Source organism: Aphis gossypii, chromosome 1 (assembly GCF_020184175.1).
Source record: "Aphis gossypii isolate Hap1 chromosome 1, ASM2018417v2, whole genome shotgun sequence".
NCBI lineage: Eukaryota > Metazoa > Arthropoda > Insecta > Hemiptera > Aphididae > Aphis > Aphis gossypii.
In genome coordinates, this window is record NC_065530.1 from 59,745,467 (window position 1) to 59,763,445 (window position 17,979).

A 17,979-nucleotide genomic window follows, 5' to 3' on the forward strand; every position below is an offset into this window, starting at 1 on the left:
TATAAGTGTTATATATGTATGTCGTATAATATACAATTTAAAGACGATAATAAATGTTATAATACTTCTTCTTAAGTTGAATCGTGTACAATATATACAATAAAATGTATTAATTTATTAAAAATTAAAATTATAAATATACATAGGTTTTATAGATATGCTTTTTTTCAAATATTAAATATTTTTAATTGCACAATCTTTTCAAATAAATAATACAATAAGTAAATGTAATGAGAAAAAATATGTTCAGCCTCCCAGAATAGAGAGGCAAGTAACTTCGAGCATAGATATTCATAGATGTAGAACTTAAAAAGACTATTTTAAAATAGTTATCATGTAAATTATTATTATTGTAATATTTGACAATTTAAATATCTTTTACCTAATTGAATTGTAATAATATTACGAGATATGTCGTAGCAGCAGCAAGTGCCTGTGAATAATATAAATAAAATAAATATCATTAATAATTCTTTTAAAATAAATGGACAATTGTATAATACCTATAGTACCATAGATTAAATAACACTATGGTACAAGACATTTAGTATATTTAATCTATGCTGCTATTCTATCTACGTATGATGGCGTTATAAGAATAGTAATAATCTATTATTATGTATAACATAATATAAAAACTTCTTAATTTTGATTTTTTATCATTTGAATACACCTGTATATTGAAATAAATAATACTAAAATTTGTTTTATTATTACTTATAGCCTAATATTATTTTTAATGAAGAATTACTCTCCCTTTTAATATACCACTCCATTAATTATTGACTTAATAGCATATTGTATTTTTTTCTGGAGTATGAATAATTGTATAAATTTATTTTACCATATAATATTATAATTTAACATACAGATGTGATTAGATGAGTATTTAAAGTGAAGAAATCGCAAGCTGTAAATTCAATTGCACAACTGCACATTTGATTAAGGAACAATTGTATCTGTTGAGTAAAATTAATATAGATGTTAATACATAAATTGATTGTATTTTAAGGTATTAAGGTTTATATTGAATAAAACCACACTTGCATACCTCTTCTTTTGTATTCTTGTCTAAGTAACGATTATTTATGTCCGTTATGAGTATCTTAGATTTTAGTGCCTAAAACAAAAATTAAAATATTTAATAGTAAAACATAGGTAAATTTAATGTGAAATAAGAATATTTTTTCATTACAAAATTTTTCTTTCTATCGATAATAATTCTTTAAGACTAAAGAGAAATATAATAGCAAATAAAAAAAAAATATATGTATATTTTTTATTAAGGTTATTGCAGATTAACATTAATTGAATTGTCTTAACATAACTAATAATGTTTTTATAATACTAAAACCTAGTTGATTTTTAAACTTACTATAGTGACTGTTAATTATGTGATTTACTTAAAGTGTGTATACTGTATATTGTACATAGTTTGTGGTGTGTGTAATCATTTAAGACGCGTACTAATGTACTATTAATATTTTAATTAATTAAAAATACCTTACCACTTAATATTGTAAAATATACTATAATATATGCATTATGCATACGTCATATAGGTATGGGCTATACCAGTGGTTTTCAAACTTTTATTATAAACCGCAATCTAATTTCTTATATCACAATTCAATGCAATCGGTAATTTATGGAAAAACCACGGCACACTAAATACATAGCGGCACACCAGCGTGCCGCGGCACCTAGTTTGAAAACTACTGGGCTATACATTATACAATATTTTTATTCTCGGAACACTTTTCAAAATATAATTTATTATATTAAAGTGTTCTAAATAATAATAGAGTATGTACAGTAAAACTTCTCTATAATAAACCCTCTATTAGACAGAATCCTCCTTATAACGGAGAAAATCAATAGTCCCGGTTAATATAAATTTCTACCTCCCTATAACGGACAACTCTTTATAACGGAAAAAATTGTTGGTTCCAAGCGATTCCGTTATAGAGAGGTTTTACTGTATATAAATTGTATATATATATGCACATTGGCCTACTTTACTAGCAAGTAGCTACGCTGTATACTCAAAGAAGTAATCATGTCCTATAATAACTCTGTTTAACTCATTTGAACAGGGGAGGGAGATTGAATTCGATAAACTGTTTCTTAAAATATACTTTACCACACTGCCTACTTATTGAGTTGTTTGTGTATAAAAAATGAAAATTTCGGGTCTTTAAGTAGTTACCCATCAAAATTCAACAATTCTGTGCAAATTTTATAGTTATATTATTGAAGTTAATTAATTTTTTTTTAATATTTTAATTTTATTGATATATTTTTTATAATATTTAATTTTATTTTGAGACATCGGAAAAATGTATTTACGACAGTGGTGTAGCAAAATTGTCTATCTAAATCGCCGTGTGATCGTAATTTTTTTATTGAAAAATTAAAAACATACTTTTTTCAATATTATAATAATCATTGCGTAGTATAAGAAAATGAACTAATAGATTTAATCTGATGATAATGTTGAATTGAAAAAAAGGAAATGTTCAAATGTCATATGATTAAAGGTATCCAAGTCAGTTGTAAGAGTGTAATAAAAATTGCTAACGCTATATTCTGGTATAATGTATAAAATAAAACATTATTTAATAATATTTACTATATAGGTAATTTATCCAAAGTTTTAGCATACTCAATATTTTAAGTCTAGGTGTGGTTATGAAATTTCATTTTTATATTGCCATGAGATGATGAAAATAATACTATTACATGTTTATAAATCGATTTTTTGAGAAAAACTATGTTTGATAAAAATATAATATTTATTACTATGACACTTTGAACAATTTAATAAACCTACGATTTTTTATCACGTATAAATCTTTTATAATAATATAGTATTTAATTTACCTGTTTCGATGTTAGGTGTGCTAAAATTGTAACAGATCCAAATCGAACGGAGTATTGTAAAATCCAACCGTATAACAGTATATTAGATTTAGTTGGATTCATTATCCCTCGAATATGATAATACAAATCAAACATGGAGAACAGACATAGTGAACACATTGACAAACCCAATTGGACTCCAAACAAATCGTTTAAGTTGTTCACTGCTTCGCGAGCCAATCTGTGTTTAACTTTTAATTGCTCGACGAAATTGGCCATCGAGTGACCGCCGGCCAGAGTTTGTAGAACATCTCTATTATAATCAACAGAGTTAAAGTTTTTTCCGTATTTTTCTCTTGCCCTCAACATGAATGGATATTTATTTCGTACGACAGTATCGATTTTAAGTGCCATTAAATCTTTGTTAATACCGACGAATTTTTGGTAGAGGATAAAACACAAGAAGGTAAAATGAGTTTCTACATAATACATACTCATGTTCTGAATGTACATACAAAAAAAAGTGAATATTGTAAAATCCGATCTATAAAGCATCTTCCACAATCTAAAAGAATTTACCGGTACAGTTAGTAATAAACATAATATTACAATTCGAGATGATACTTTTTTCAATACTTCCGTTTCAAATTGAGTCATTGGTGTGAATAAGTGAAACTTTTCTATATTTTTCTTATACTGTATTAACATATTATTACCTTTAAGAAATATAACTAATCTTGATATCACACAAGTACTTGATACCACCCTTATAAACAGTCCCTTTATTACAGTAGATAAAGAACCATCGCATTTTCCTTCCATCGCACAAACAACATTAGGCGTAATATAGAAATTATAAATGGATGTTATTATTAATACCGTAGAAAAAATAATTTGCCATTTATTATAACTTGAATCGATGGAAATTACACTAAAGATGTTCCAAAAGAAAACGGGCCATTTATGAATTATATGAAACATTTTAGTCTATAAACTACTTGACTGCCAATGTTTAACCACTTTTATAACATTATATTATTTTGTATTTAAAAGTAAAAATCACACTGTTGACTTAGAATATTAATGGTTTCTAGCCACAGAGGTAAAATAAAATAAAAACAACAATTCTGTTTACTCTTTATTCAGTGTAAGTATGTTTTGTTCATATTATAATAACTAAATTTTGTTTTTTAACTTGCGTTATTTGTTATTTTATTATTCACTATAAAAACTTTGATAATAAACATATATAATAATTTTATTAATACTATTTTTATTACAATAATAATAATTACTAATTAATACTATTTTTTATAATTGTTTATGTGTTAATTATATTTAAAAATGTTTTGTAAATTATGATTACCATGGAAATAATATTATAATATTTTATATTTTCGATATATCTCTAAATGAAATATTTTCCACGGTAATCTATATCATTCATTATTTAATGTATATTCTCCTTCATAATTTAGATTAAATAAATATATAAAACAATTAAATGTTTAAATTATAATTTAATATTTGTATTAGTTCTTTGTGTTCCATAGGCTAACTGCTACATAATTGTTGTTTATAAATAGAGTAACTGATGTTGATTATTTTCAATTTATATTGTTTAATGAATTTGTAATAATACAACAAGATACGTTGTTCCCGTAGCAAAAGCCTAAACAAAAAAATAAACAATAATTTCTTTTATTTCGTTTAATAATATACTCGTACTTAAATTAATATATTTCGTATAATATTTAAATTCAATGTAAACTTTCGTTTTTATAATATATGTACATTTTATATTTAAAATAAGACAATTATATGAAGATAATATTTTTTTAAATATTTATTATAAACTATATAAATATAGTTGTTTTAACCCAGTAGAGTTAGGTTAATTATTAATTATTATTAATTATGTACCTACATATAGTTATTTATGCTTGATACTTTCACACATAAAGAATAATCATTGTTTTTTTGTAATTAAAACTTCAGGTTAACTAATTTACGCTTTACAGACAGTTCGGTAACCGTACACCACATACTTTATATAATTAATTGTTTCGAAGTGAAATTTTGGTGTATTGTGTATTTGTTGTTTTAACACTATAACAATAGATTAATCTTTTGTATGTGAGATTATTATAGTTTATTTCTAATTAAATAAATTATGAATATTATAAAAATTTTTCACATAAACGTGTGAGCATAAATTATTCTATACTTCATCATATATATAAAAGGTATTTTGTTTATATTGTTGTGTTAAAACTTAAATTTTATAGTGTGCGTTTTGGTATATGTTTCTATTTTAATAAATTAAGTTATAATATTAATTTTAAAAAATCTAGTGATTATTTGTTGTTAAAGATGTATAATATTAATATCAATGAATCAATGTAGATTTTAGTTATGATGTTATGGAATTATTAGTTATGCATATTTAAAATAATTTAATAGGTATATTATATATTGTTACGGAGAATAATACATTCCTTAATTGCTTCAGTAAGGCATCAATTAATAATCGTTAGAATGGTATATTTTGATATTGATTTTATTATGGTTTCTGTTGTACACTTGTACGCATTGTATGTGTCTAACTGTAGGAACCAACAGCTGATAGAATTATCAACATTTATTAAGTATGTTTATTTTTATTATTTGATACGTTATATTGTAATTTGTAGATATATCGTAAATATCGTTTTATACCTAAATATTTTTACAGTTTGCATTAATCTCTACTAACAGGCTTACAACAAAATGTGAAGAATTAATTATATCTTTTTTACATACATTCTGACCATAATTTACTAAAACATTTATTTTACTATAGTGTAAGCTGATTTTTATATTATATAAAAATAAAATAAATAAATACAGATTTTAATATATATGAACTATTTTCTGTATAGTTGTCAACAATCGTTAATTGTTGTTAATATACGTATAGGTAATACATTTTTTTAGGCCGAAATGTACTGGATCCATATAAAATGCATTTCATATCAAATACATATTTGTCATCTATTTTAAAAATAAATTTGTTTATTTAAAAACGATGATAGCATAAAATACATAATGTATATCGTATATATTATAAATATATAATAAATGGCAACAAATCAATTAAAATAAACAAATCAATTTAACCGTCGAATCACTTACTGTAGTTATAAGATGAGGGTGTAGTGTAAACAAATCGCACGAAGTAAATTCCACTGAATGACGATATATTTGATTAAAAAATAAGTATAGCTAAAAAAATATAACATTTGTAAAGAGATTGATGATTAAATAATTGTAGTAATTAAAAATATATAATATATTGTCTTACCTCTTCCTTTGTAGTTTCATCTAAATATCGATTATTTATATCAGCTATAAGTGTTTTTGTAGTGTAAGCCTAAAAATTAAAATTGTATAGAAATATATAAATAATTATTAAAAATAATAAGTATAATGGATGGTGAGAGTTAATAAAAAATAATTCATATAATATAGTAATAAGTAATAGTTTTGTTGTATTATATTTATTCACGTTAATACAACACAATAATAAACAAACACATATTATATACAAAATGATTTACCAGAGACGATCAAATCCAATTTTCCTTTAATAATTTATTTAAATTCTAATTTTGAAATTTTCAGTATATTATATTATATATTTTTAATTACTTTTAAGCTGTATAAATACTTAGATTTTTATATTATTTGAGGAGTACCCTGTAATGAAACATTTTTTTTCTTTCAAACGATAAATAATTAAAAAAAAGTTAGTATCGTCATAGCTTTTTAAATGATTTAAACAATATCTATGCTTGAGAAATTTTTAAACAGTCAAATTGTATAAATAAAAAATTTATAATAACTAGTGAAAATATTTGTTGAATCATCCTGACTATCATGTATGTATAATATATATTTATGTATAGATATAATATAATATCATTGTTGTACAAATTAAATAATACAATCTATACTCAATAATTTAATAATAGATTATAGTATTACAAGTTTGAATATATGTGTTATTACTTGTGCTATATTATTTATAATGTCTATTGGATATAAGTAGATAGAGATTTATTAAGTATTTGAAGATTTAATATTATACTTATGAATTTGTTAAAAGTATAATAACTACAACAAATTACAGACCCGTTAGGGTTTGACTTATAAATGACTTCATTATTATAAAACAGGCGTACAGTAATACGATCACATAGAATATAGTAAAAAGATAGGATACTAACTTATAAAGCGGTGTATAAATCGCGAAGAGAAGTGTAAATGATCAAAAGAAGCATTTAAGTATTCTGGATAAGCATTCTTGTACAAAAATTAGAAAGAAAAAAATATATATTATATACTAAATAAATGAAAAATAAATCGTTTTGAATTTATATTATTATTTTTATAGTTTTTCTCTGATGACCAATGATTATCATAAATTCATAAAAATAGTACGATTAGAAAATTCAAAACTATATTATGCCTCAACATTAATTCCAATAAGAAAATTAAATCCAAAATTAACCAAAACTAAGGATGAAAGTAGATTTAAGTTGATATAAAATAAATATATGTACGAGACATACTGGCAGTGAATTATACTTGACAGTTAACTGTTAAGTGTTAGCTAATATTAAACAATCTGTTTCTACCATTTAAATATTTTTAACTCCTTTAGAAGTATACACGATTGATAAAAAAAAATGGTTGTTGTAGTAATTTTATTTTATGTATACATAGTAACACGATACATAATATATTTACTTAGTAAAAAATGTATTCTAATCGAAAATAATACATAAACTAAACTCTTAACGTTTTTGATTTATGGTGTAATATATTAGTAATAATAATAGACTAGCGACATACTTGTTTTGTAGTGAAATGTGTTGTAATAATAATTGCAAGACATCTGAATCCGTATTGTAATAGCCATCCATAAATAAATATTGTAGATCTTGTTTTTGAATTCTTAGTGATTACTTCTCCATAGATATCGAATAAAATCAAAATAAATAAGTAAACTAAAGACGACCCCATTTGAGTTCCATATAACTTATTAAGATCTCGTAAAACACTTCTAACGAACTGATGCTTCATTCTAAGTAATTCAATACTGTTGGCTAATGTATGCAATTGTGGATTATTAATAATTCTACTATGTATTTCATTTTGCAACACGACTGGATATTTGTTTTTAGATATAGTTTCTGACTTCAGCAGGGCTAATTCTTCATTGATAATTTGAAATTTTTGATACAACCCAAAACAACGCACAATAAAATATATTTCTATCAGGCAAATGCTCAAATTTTGTATGTACATCATTGTAAAAAAAATGAAAATATTAATGTTCTGCAAATTATAATAAATTAAATAAAGCCTTAGTATATTTAATGGCACAATAATACTGATATAAGCAAAACCAATAAATATAATGAAAATATTTCGAGATGATTTTTTGGAAACAATTATTGGAAAATATAATTCGTATTCTTCGATTTTCTTATTATATTCAGGATAATAAGTTAAATTTGTGTACATATCCGTAATTTTAGAGATTAGACATGCGATGGCAATTAATCGAGGGAATGCAGATTTTATGGATGTTGTCGCTGCGTTGTTGCAACTGATCAAAAAACAAACAGATGTAGTCGAATTTAGATAGTTATACACACATGTTATACCCAAAGTTAAAGAAATTATTATTTCTAGACAGAATCTTAGTTTGTTGAAATAAAACTTAAACATTGTTAAATAACGAAGCATAAACTTGATGAATATAAACAAAACAATTATACGAGCAGGAAAATGTGTGTATAAAAGCTATAACTCTTAAAATATTATAATAAAGGTTCTTAGTTTGTTTACTCATTTTGTATGTACATTTTAAGTACTACCTTTAATACTACCTGGAAAAGTCAGTTTGTAGTAGAATATTTCTTAATATTTAATATAGTTTATTTTGAAAAGTATTTTCATTATTTTCTTCCTAGCTTAGAAAATCATTAAAAAATATTATAAACAATTTGCTAATAAATAGTGATGATTATTTCTAAATTAATTTTTAATAGTTTAAATGCGATTGCATGAATAAAATATGTTCTTTCATTAAGATATTAAGATGTGTTAATTTAAAGTTTTATTTTTATTCTTTTTTTTTTTTTTTGATTTTTGAACATTTAAAAAATTTAAAATCCATCAAAACTTAATGAGTCAGTTTAATAAAATTTTTTTACAGATCAACATCTTTAACTAAGTTTATAATTGTATTAAAACAATTATTTTATCAAACGCGTGTATAAATTTGTTTCAAACATTTGCAATGTTTATCCCATGGTAATACACATTCGTCACATTCCATAATGTATGTGCTTAAATCTTTTTCAACTTTATCCAAAATCGTTCTTACAAAAATATCTAGAAGTTACACTTGATATGTTTTGTTAATGTATGTAAACAATTCAAAATTAATTTTTTAAAACACAAATTTTTCATACGATTTAATTAATAAATTATACACACATAATAATAGTTATTAAATTATTGTTACTTACTATGTTCATAGTTTAATTTGTTATTAAAATTAAATATATTTTCTAGTCTTAAATAGTAATGTTGAAATAGTTTAATTTGTTTTGTTATCTAACGAAACTGTAGGAATATAATGAGATACGTTGTACCCGCGACTATGGCCTGAAATAATTATAATGTGCATATATTAGATTGTAAAATAATTTTCTATGTAATAGTTTTGATTTTTCCATTACATTCAGTAACTCAACGTATGTTAAGTATGAAATGATTTTTTTTAAATAATAATTAGACTGAATTGAATATCAAAAACTCATTAGATACTTATTCTATATTATACGCAGAGTATACATTGTATTAAGATTTTAACAAATACGACTTTATATTATTATGTATCGTACAATTATGTAGAGACTTACTGAAGTAATTGTTCGTGTGTTTAGTAAAAACAAATCATAAGTCGTAAACTCCATAGAACGACTACATAATTCCTTCAAAAACAACCGTAACTAAAAAAAAAAAAATTAAAAATTGTTTATCTCAAGTGTATTAATAATAGTATACAATTAATGTTTATATTAAATCGTATGTAAATACAGGCTTAGAGCTAACTTTTAAATTACTCAGTATAGGTTTATTAAAAACTGCAAGAATATGGGTTAAATGAACTTATAAGTGGCACAAAATATGTATGAAAAATGTTGTTTTTATTCAATTTCTAGGAGTCTGGTATACTTAAGTTTAATCTTAACTAAGTACCATGAAAGAGGAAAGATCGATCTAGAAAATTACCCCCTAAATTTTTCATTGTCATTTACTCACCTCTTCTTTTGTATTGTAGTCTGTATATCGATTATTTATATCAGTTAAAATCATTTTTGATTTGTTTGCCTTAAAAAAAAAATTGGTTATGAAGTGTATAGTCTAATATAGGTATAGGATAAATAAATATAAAATTTGTATCAAATATCCAATGAAAATGAAATCAAACATGAGAGTTATATTAATAAAAATAAATTTAACTTGTAAGATCACGTGTTAGTTTATTTTCATAAGTGTGATTGCATATTGTGAAATACCTTTACCCAATTATACCTATATACACATTTACCGACTTAATAATATACTATTTAGAAACTTGAAAAAAAATGATCTTTTAAACGTAGGTATGATGGTTTTTAATAATTATAATTATACATATTATTATAGATATTCCAGTTTTTGTAATTAAACGATAATTGTTAACCCTTGTGGCATTTAATGATGTACCTATCAATTTTTAGTTTTCAAATGGAAAATTCTTTATGTACATATTAAATAATATTATAAAAAAAAAATAATTCTAAAAATGAAATATTTAGAATATATTTCTGAAGATATTTTTTGATTTAGGCCGATTTTTTTTTTAATTTGAATAGCATATTCTAATATACATTTAAAAAAAATTGCATATCATATTGTAATATATATTTTTGTATTTTTTTAGTACTATAAGATTCAAGGCCTATTATTATGATCTCAAAAGGTACATGGAACGTTTAAACCAATACAAATTAATAATTATATTCTTAGCATTTAAAAACAGAGAAATAAATATATATTTAAAATATGTTATTTAGAATATTCTTAAATATTTTAATAAATATGCTTTTTTTTTGCACAAATGTTAGCATATAAATTATATATTTTGTATAATCATATAGGTTATAGATTATGCATATTTGTTTTTGAGGTATATACAATATTTTTTGCTTAAGAATAAAATAATAAGAAAAATAAATTACTTGTTGATAAAAGCCTCATAATTTATTGTGATAATTATTCCTATTTGTTTTGAACATTTATATTTAACTATTGATAATATAATTACCTGTTTTGTAGTAAAATGTGTTGTCAACACAATCATAGAAAATCTAAATGCATACTGAGACAACCACATCAATAACATCTCATACGTTTGGAATATATTGTATTCTGTTAACACGACTTCGTAAATATCAAATAATGCCATTACAAGTAAAATGAATAGAGACAGTCCTATTTGGATGCTGTATATATCGTTCAAGTCATTAACAGAGTCACTAACGAATCGATGTCTCATCCTAAATGATTCGATACTATTCACCAATTGACACTCTTTAATTGTTTGACAGATATCGTAATTAGAACCCGAACTATCACAAATGCTGTTATATTTTCCAGGATTTAATGCTGACGGATATCTGTTTATGGTGATCGTTCTAGACTTCAAAATGGCCATGTCCTCGTTGATGGATCGATATTTTAGATATAATCCGAAACAATAAGCAATAAACTGTAGTTCAGTAACACACAAACTTATATTTTGTAAATACATTATTGAAAAAAACAGAACCATTGCACTATCTCGAAATTGATCATAAAGTAAATATATTCTAAGCCCATTAACTGGCAGTATTAAAATAGCACATAGAGACACCATGATAATAACAAAAATTCGAAAATTAGCTTTATAAATGTCCATTGGATAATACATTTCGTACCTTTTGATATTCTTTTCGTACTTAACAGAAGCATTTAAATTTTTGTAAATAACCGTTAATTGAGATAGCATACATATGAAAGAAACTGCTCGAGGAAACATAGATATCATAATCGTAGATTTTGTGGTGATGCAACTATTTAGTTTACACATATAATGTGTAGACTGTAAACAGGTAAAAACACACGATAACACTATTATTATGGAAATCACTATGTCGAAATTGTTATAAAATGTATTAAAATAACACATTATCGCTAAAATATAATATTTTAATTTTTTACACAAATACGTCTATAAACATTGAATATATATTTGAAGCCTTACGATGAATATTGCGAAAGTGACGACCAAGTAGCTGTCTATTTTGATAGGAAACTACAACAACAATTAGGATGTATCATTATTTTTTATGAATTTATTATTATATTTACTACTGTAAATTTATTTCTGTTTAAGAAGTTCACATTATTCGATAGTTTAAAAATGGTATAATTATTTATTCATAAATTCTTTAACAATCGTTATTTCTAAAAATATATACAACATACCACAGTTAAGTAATTTTTTGTGGCGTAACACGGTTCCGCAGTATATTTTTCCCTCTTCTGCCAATATCAGTTACCACTAAAAATACTCCTATATAGCACCTTTTTCATAATATTCTTTTTCACCAAATGAGACCTTGATCAATTCCACATTTCTACCGTAATAATATAATATTATAAATTTTATACAGGTACATATAAAAGCTATTATACAATATACAATATATTTATTTAAATTTTAAAGTATTGTAGAATATTAAATACAATTTATTATACAGTTTAATAAAATTACATATTTTAATATTTGAATGATACTATACCTATAAGAATAAAACAAAAAACAATATTAATAAAAAAATGTTTATAAAAAAAAAAAAAATGTAAAATATATAACTTACTTAGTTACTATTATATTTTTTAAATTAAATTTATCATAATATATTAATTTAATTTTTAATTTTTGTGATATGATTTTTACAAAAAAAAAAAAAAATACCTGAATGTTAATATTAGTCTTAGGATATAGGTAGTCATGTTTTTTATTTAACTTAGCTATACTTTATTCCCTAAAATCTATAATATACTAATTTTCAATATTTTATATTAATTTACTATATAATAGCTTTTATAGTATTAAAAATTTAACTGCTTTGGTGAAAACAGTTAGGTACTTTCCATTTGTATAAATATGATATAATCTAATATTATTAAGTTTCACATGACTTAAAATAATATGTATAACTAAACATTAAGCTATAATGTGATATTAATAAGAATCTATAGTAAAAAATAAAAAAAAATAAATACGAAAACATAATAATATCATACTAAAATAATATTACGAATTTACTTATGACTTGATTTGCTTGTATTATTACTATTTTCTTTATTTTAGTGAACATATTGTAATAACACAATGAAATATGTTGTAACTGCAGCAATAGTCTATAAATAAAATAACAATTCATATTAAAAATATAGTATAACAGTTTAACTTAATAATATAATTTCCTTATAACAATAGTTATAAAAATTGTATTAATAAATGTTGAAAGTTTTTTATTCTCATTTTGTCGAAATTATGCACGTTTTTGATTCATATTGTATATACTATATTATATTATGTTAAACATACTACATAGCTATATTTTTACTTAAACAAGTTATACATAATGATAAAATATTTTTCTACTATCGTCTACAATAATGTATTTTGATTGAATACATAATTAAAAATAAAATATATCGACTCACGGAAGTAATGAAATGAGCATTTAATGTGAAAAAATCGCAGGTAGTGAATTCCATCGAGTGACTTATAATTTGATTGGAAAATAAATACAACTAGAAAATCACAACACAAACAAAAGTAGGTATATAACAATTTTAAAAATATTACTTGTTGCTATTCATTCCTAAAAAAATTTTTATTTTTACCTCTTCCTTTGTGCTGATATCTAAGTGTCGATTATTTACATCAGTTGTTAGACTTTTTGTTCTATACGCCTAAAAGATAAAAGTATTAAGTAAACTTTTATGAAATATATATGAATACAGAATTATTATTATTATTTTAATATTACAATTTAAAAAAATACTACTTACCTACCTACTAAAAAATAGAAAGTAAATAATAGTCTATACATAATTAATAAGTAGCAATTTTAACACCAATTCCTCATTAGTCATTAGGTTTACTTACTAAAACTTATAAACGTTGCTATAGTGGCAATCGAGTCAAGGAAAGAAAATAACATCGTCACTATATAATATACTCACAGATAAAATCAAACGCTCATTAAGATTGAAGATCGTCGATAGATCTGCCTATATTTAATGATCTTTTGAAAGACAAATTGCGTATTGATATGGAATATGACAACAGTAGAGGTGCGGTACGGATTCATATGATTTGGGCTCGGACTTCCTATCATTAAAAATTAACTATTATATGTGATATTATATTACCCAGAAATATAATAAATGGCTATACAAAAAAATCATTTTCATATTAAATATGTTATGTTTTAAATTTAAATTAAAAAATAAAAAAGGTAGACAAGTGGGTGCCACTCTGCTGTACATTAAATGTCAAATGAGTTACTATTAAATGTGTGTTAAATTTTAATTCAATGGTATATTATTGTATTCTAAGAGAAAACAATCTGTCAGTATATAGATATCACTAAAAAAAAAATTTTTCATGACATGGTTTTTCATATGACTATTATAGCCATTTATTTACCTTTAGTATTTCAGTAATCTGTTAACATTTTTCCCGGAAAAATAGCATTTGTTATATTATTATTTATTAGTATTTAACTACTTTAATTTATAATAAATATTATTTATACCATATTATAAGTTATAACAACTCAAATAACTTAAAATAATAAAATGTTTATAACATCTTTCAGTAAATACCGTAAAACAGAAATAATAGATTCATAGCATACAAATAATAAAAATAATCCAAAAATATCAATGCGTGTAGTAAAATTCATAATAATGTATGATCTTCAATTACATTTTCAAGAATTTTTACTTAGCAAATAATTTTTTATCAAAAATTATCTGAAGAAAAAAACAAAAAAAAATTGAAAGTTTGTAATGACTACATAAATAGCTCAAAAAAAGATCTTAGATACCTAACATAAAAACAAAACACTTAATAATTTTCTCACAACAAAATAATTGGCTAATTTTCATGATTTTCAAGGTTACGTGATTACGATGGCGAGAATTCAGTTTAAGTTTGATGGAGTATATATGTTGACTCCATGTCAGTTTTTTTTTTATCAAAGTAAATTCCAAAATACGTATCTTTGGTTGCTCTCAGAATCTAAAACACACAACAACATAGCTTGATGCATAAAAATAAAACAAATGTATATCTGCTATTTTTATACGCACTCTATAACAAATATATCAAATGCTACCTACTGCTGTAAATTAGCTGAGAGCCTATATAAGATAAATATATATATTCTTATATAGGCTCTCTAGTGTAAATGATGTAGATATAAGATTTATATAATATATAATATATATTTTAATGAGTCACTATTATAAAAGGGGCTCTAGAAAAAAATCGTGCTGAGACAACATAAATATTATGTTATTTCTGTGATGCTCGGATTAAATTTAAATGCTGCCACGACGAAGGTACAAACCATAATATGGACCATTGAATAATCATAAAAGGAACGTCCGATGAGTAAGGTAATAAATGTATGCCATGCCATCATCGTATCTTACGAACTGAGTCGGCCTAATGGGTTTTGGGATATGGTTCGCGTTAACTCTATGTACAAGGACGAGACGTCATATAGGTTTTTAGTGCGTGTTACTCGTTAAATGCGATACGATGTATTACATAATAATGCACAGTTTAAAATATATTCACAGATTCAACACCTGTTTCATCGTAAAATGCGTCGTCAACACGATCGCGCAAAATCTGAACAAATAGTGCGACAGCCACGTGTACAAGAAAATTTTTGTCGTGGCCTGCGTGTGCACGCCAAATATCTCTCCGTAGCCATCGATCACTGTCATCACGCACAGGACGCACAGGGACAACAGCAGTTGGACGCCGTACAGGTCGTTGAGGTCGCCGACCGCGTCCCGGACGCACTGGTGCCTCATCCGGAGCAGCTCGACGTTTCCGGCCGTTGGTCGCGTCACGGTCGCGGACGACAACTGCGGGGCGGGCGTCGTCTTGCGGCCGAAGCGGCGTCCGTCGGCCAACTGCAGCAAAACGGAAGGGTATCGGTTGGCGATGACCGTCGCCGACTTGAGCGCGGACACGTCCTCGTTGATCCGGCAGAACCGTCGGTACAGCTCGAAACAGCGAGCCACGTAGTGGATTTCCGAAGAACACGTGAACAGGTTCTGGGCGTACATGAGCACGAAGAACACGGTGACGGTGTTGTCGCCAACGTCCCTGTGGATCAAGTACACGCGGTACGCGTTCGTCGGAAATATGGTGAAGGCGTACACCGACACTACGAACGTGACGAAAACGCTGCCCACCCCGTCCGGGAAACACGTCTTGTAGTCGCGCGTCTTGGTCTCGTACCTGCGGAACGCGCCGTTAGCGCAGTGCAACATGGTCTTCGCCCGAGACACCAGGCACACGATGGCCAAGGTCCGGGGCAGTACGGTGTTGACCTGCACCAGAACCTCCGCTTGTTGGTGACACGTCTCCATCACGCACATGACGTACGGTGACAACACGATGTTGAACAGGCACCCGGCGATCAGCGTCAACGAGAAAAACGCTTCGAATAGTCGGCGGCAACGGTCCACGAACGAGTTGAACTTGAACATCGTCTGACGTGTGTGTGTGTGCGTCAATCGGATAAAGAGGCTGATTTATCCGGCGATAGTTTGTCTGCTGGTCGAGACTGCACAGGCCGTCGGGAAAGTTACGTACACCGCACAAACGCATAATATGGCCAACAACGAACGATTTCGACATGTTTGCGGTCTAAGTAGGTATTAGGTTCGTAGTATATGCGCGGTTATTGACAGCGATTAAGTACTCTTCACGAGTTAGCCGGATAGGTTAATACACTGCAATATTATAATGATATGGCTCTTGGTCTACACTCGAGTGGGTTTATAATTTGTATATATGCATCGAAACGAGCTTTTTAATAATAGTTTTGGACAGTATTATAATATGAAACATTTATAGTTGATTGTTATAAACGATTACGAGTTGCGTATTATATTATAATAATAGGAATTTGTTGTTGTCATATTACAATTGACCGTGATTTGTGAGGTAAACGAAAAATTTAACTGCTTGCCTTCTTTTATCTAAAGTTCCTTTATCTTATTGCATTTATATTATAGATACTGACAGAGTAGTGATGACTAGATAGTATAGTTTTATTCTAAATGGTTTATTATTATGAGTCATAAAAAAAATCGTTCGACGTAAAAACTAATAATTAAGATAAAAAGCGGTGTTTAAAACCACAATCACAATTATCTTTTATGTTTGATCAAAGTTTGAGAAAACACAGTTGGTTCAATAAAATGCTATTATATTACATTATATAATATGTTTTATGTATCTCTTTTTACAACATACATATAAGGTGTACAGCATGCATTAAATGTGATTTATTTATATATTTATCAACATTTCGAAGTACATAAATCAATTTATATATCGAATTATAAATTAAATTTAAGACGCACCTTCATACTGGATATCCAGAGTTTTGGCTAATTTATTTTATGTATTTAAATTTAAAATAGGTCTTTTTTAATATTTTAAAATATTTTTTTGAAATCTATAGACACAGTAACCACTTGGTAACCAGTTGAAAAACACTATAATTTTGTGTATAAATAAAATAGCTAAATTTGATATAGTAGACTAGTAGATTGTAGATCGTTCTTTATGAAAACAAACTATGTTGAATGTTAAATAAAAAACTACTTATGATATAATGTGATATTGTTTTATTC

General features: G+C 25.7%; 5 protein-coding genes across 7 annotated transcripts in view; 1 reads left to right on the top strand and 4 right to left on the bottom strand.

Moving 5' to 3' along the window:
• Positions 1-17,979, top strand: part of LOC114122032 (high mobility group protein B2-like) — a 189,845-nt gene that overhangs the window by 153,013 nt on the left and 18,853 nt on the right. Inside the window, exon 1 of one of the 3 annotated variants that reach the window (XM_050197827.1) lies at positions 12,191-12,195. The exons of the other annotated variants lie outside the window; for them this stretch is intronic. The gene's annotated coding sequence lies outside the window, so the exon portion shown is untranslated. Of the gene's footprint in view, positions 1-12,190; positions 12,196-17,979 lie in introns of those variants that run through there. 3 annotated transcript variants of the gene reach the window in all.
• LOC114122039 (gustatory receptor for sugar taste 43a-like) lies at positions 299-4,019 on the bottom strand. The gene is made up of 4 exons (XM_027984594.2): positions 2,884-4,019; positions 1,052-1,120; positions 870-959; positions 299-433 (listed from the first exon to the last, which is right to left on the bottom strand). Exons 1-4 carry the CDS (start codon positions 3,841-3,843, stop codon positions 383-385), a joined length of 1,170 nt encoding a protein of 389 aa, XP_027840395.2. The 5' UTR covers positions 3,844-4,019; the 3' UTR covers positions 299-382.
• LOC114122056 (uncharacterized) lies at positions 4,331-8,790 on the bottom strand. Its single transcript, XM_027984612.2, has 4 exons — positions 7,759-8,790; positions 6,206-6,274; positions 6,037-6,126; positions 4,331-4,534 (listed from the first exon to the last, which is right to left on the bottom strand). The coding sequence occupies exons 1-4, from the start codon at positions 8,656-8,658 to the stop codon at positions 4,484-4,486; spliced, it is 1,110 nt and encodes a 369-aa protein (XP_027840413.2). The 5' UTR covers positions 8,659-8,790; the 3' UTR covers positions 4,331-4,483.
• On the bottom strand, positions 9,408-12,006 carry LOC126549229 (gustatory and pheromone receptor 32a). The gene is made up of 4 exons (XM_050197820.1): positions 11,294-12,006; positions 10,246-10,314; positions 9,843-9,932; positions 9,408-9,585 (listed from the first exon to the last, which is right to left on the bottom strand). Exons 1-4 carry the CDS (start codon positions 11,936-11,938, stop codon positions 9,535-9,537), a joined length of 855 nt encoding a protein of 284 aa, XP_050053777.1. The 5' UTR covers positions 11,939-12,006; the 3' UTR covers positions 9,408-9,534.
• On the bottom strand, positions 13,297-17,258 carry LOC114122060 (uncharacterized). The gene is made up of 4 exons (XM_027984617.2): positions 15,910-17,258; positions 13,930-13,998; positions 13,747-13,836; positions 13,297-13,437 (listed from the first exon to the last, which is right to left on the bottom strand). The coding sequence occupies exons 1-4, from the start codon at positions 16,822-16,824 to the stop codon at positions 13,384-13,386; spliced, it is 1,128 nt and encodes a 375-aa protein (XP_027840418.1). The 5' UTR covers positions 16,825-17,258; the 3' UTR covers positions 13,297-13,383.

Coding starts and splice junctions, on each gene's coding strand:
- LOC114122039 (XM_027984594.2), bottom strand. CDS start 3,843: ATGTTTCATATAATTCATAAATGGCCCGTTTTCTTTTGGAACATCTTT. Junction 960..1,051: donor ACAAGAATACAAAAGAAGAG/GTATGCAAGTGT, acceptor TTTACTCAACAG/ATACAATTGTTCCTTAATCA. Junction 434..869: donor ATACTCATCTAATCACATCT/GTATGTTAAATT, acceptor TATTATTCACAG/GCACTTGCTGCTGCTACGAC.
- LOC114122056 (XM_027984612.2), bottom strand. CDS start 8,658: ATGCTTCGTTATTTAACAATGTTTAAGTTTTATTTCAACAAACTAAGA. Junction 6,127..6,205: donor ATGAAACTACAAAGGAAGAG/GTAAGACAATAT, acceptor ATATTTTTTTAG/CTATACTTATTTTTTAATCA. Junction 4,535..6,036: donor ACCCTCATCTTATAACTACA/GTAAGTGATTCG, acceptor TTTTTTGTTTAG/GCTTTTGCTACGGGAACAAC.
- LOC126549229 (XM_050197820.1), bottom strand. CDS start 11,938: ATGTATTATCCAATGGACATTTATAAAGCTAATTTTCGAATTTTTGTT. Junction 10,315..11,293: donor CACATTTTACTACAAAACAG/GTAATTATATTA, acceptor TTTTTTTTTAAG/GCAAACAAATCAAAAATGAT. Junction 9,586..9,842: donor ACACACGAACAATTACTTCA/GTAAGTCTCTAC, acceptor TAATTATTTCAG/GCCATAGTCGCGGGTACAAC.
- LOC114122060 (XM_027984617.2), bottom strand. CDS start 16,824: ATGTTCAAGTTCAACTCGTTCGTGGACCGTTGCCGCCGACTATTCGAA. Junction 13,999..15,909: donor CGCATTTTACGATGAAACAG/GTGTTGAATCTG, acceptor TTTATCTTTTAG/GCGTATAGAACAAAAAGTCT. Junction 13,438..13,746: donor ATGCTCATTTCATTACTTCC/GTGAGTCGATAT, acceptor TTTTATTTATAG/ACTATTGCTGCAGTTACAAC.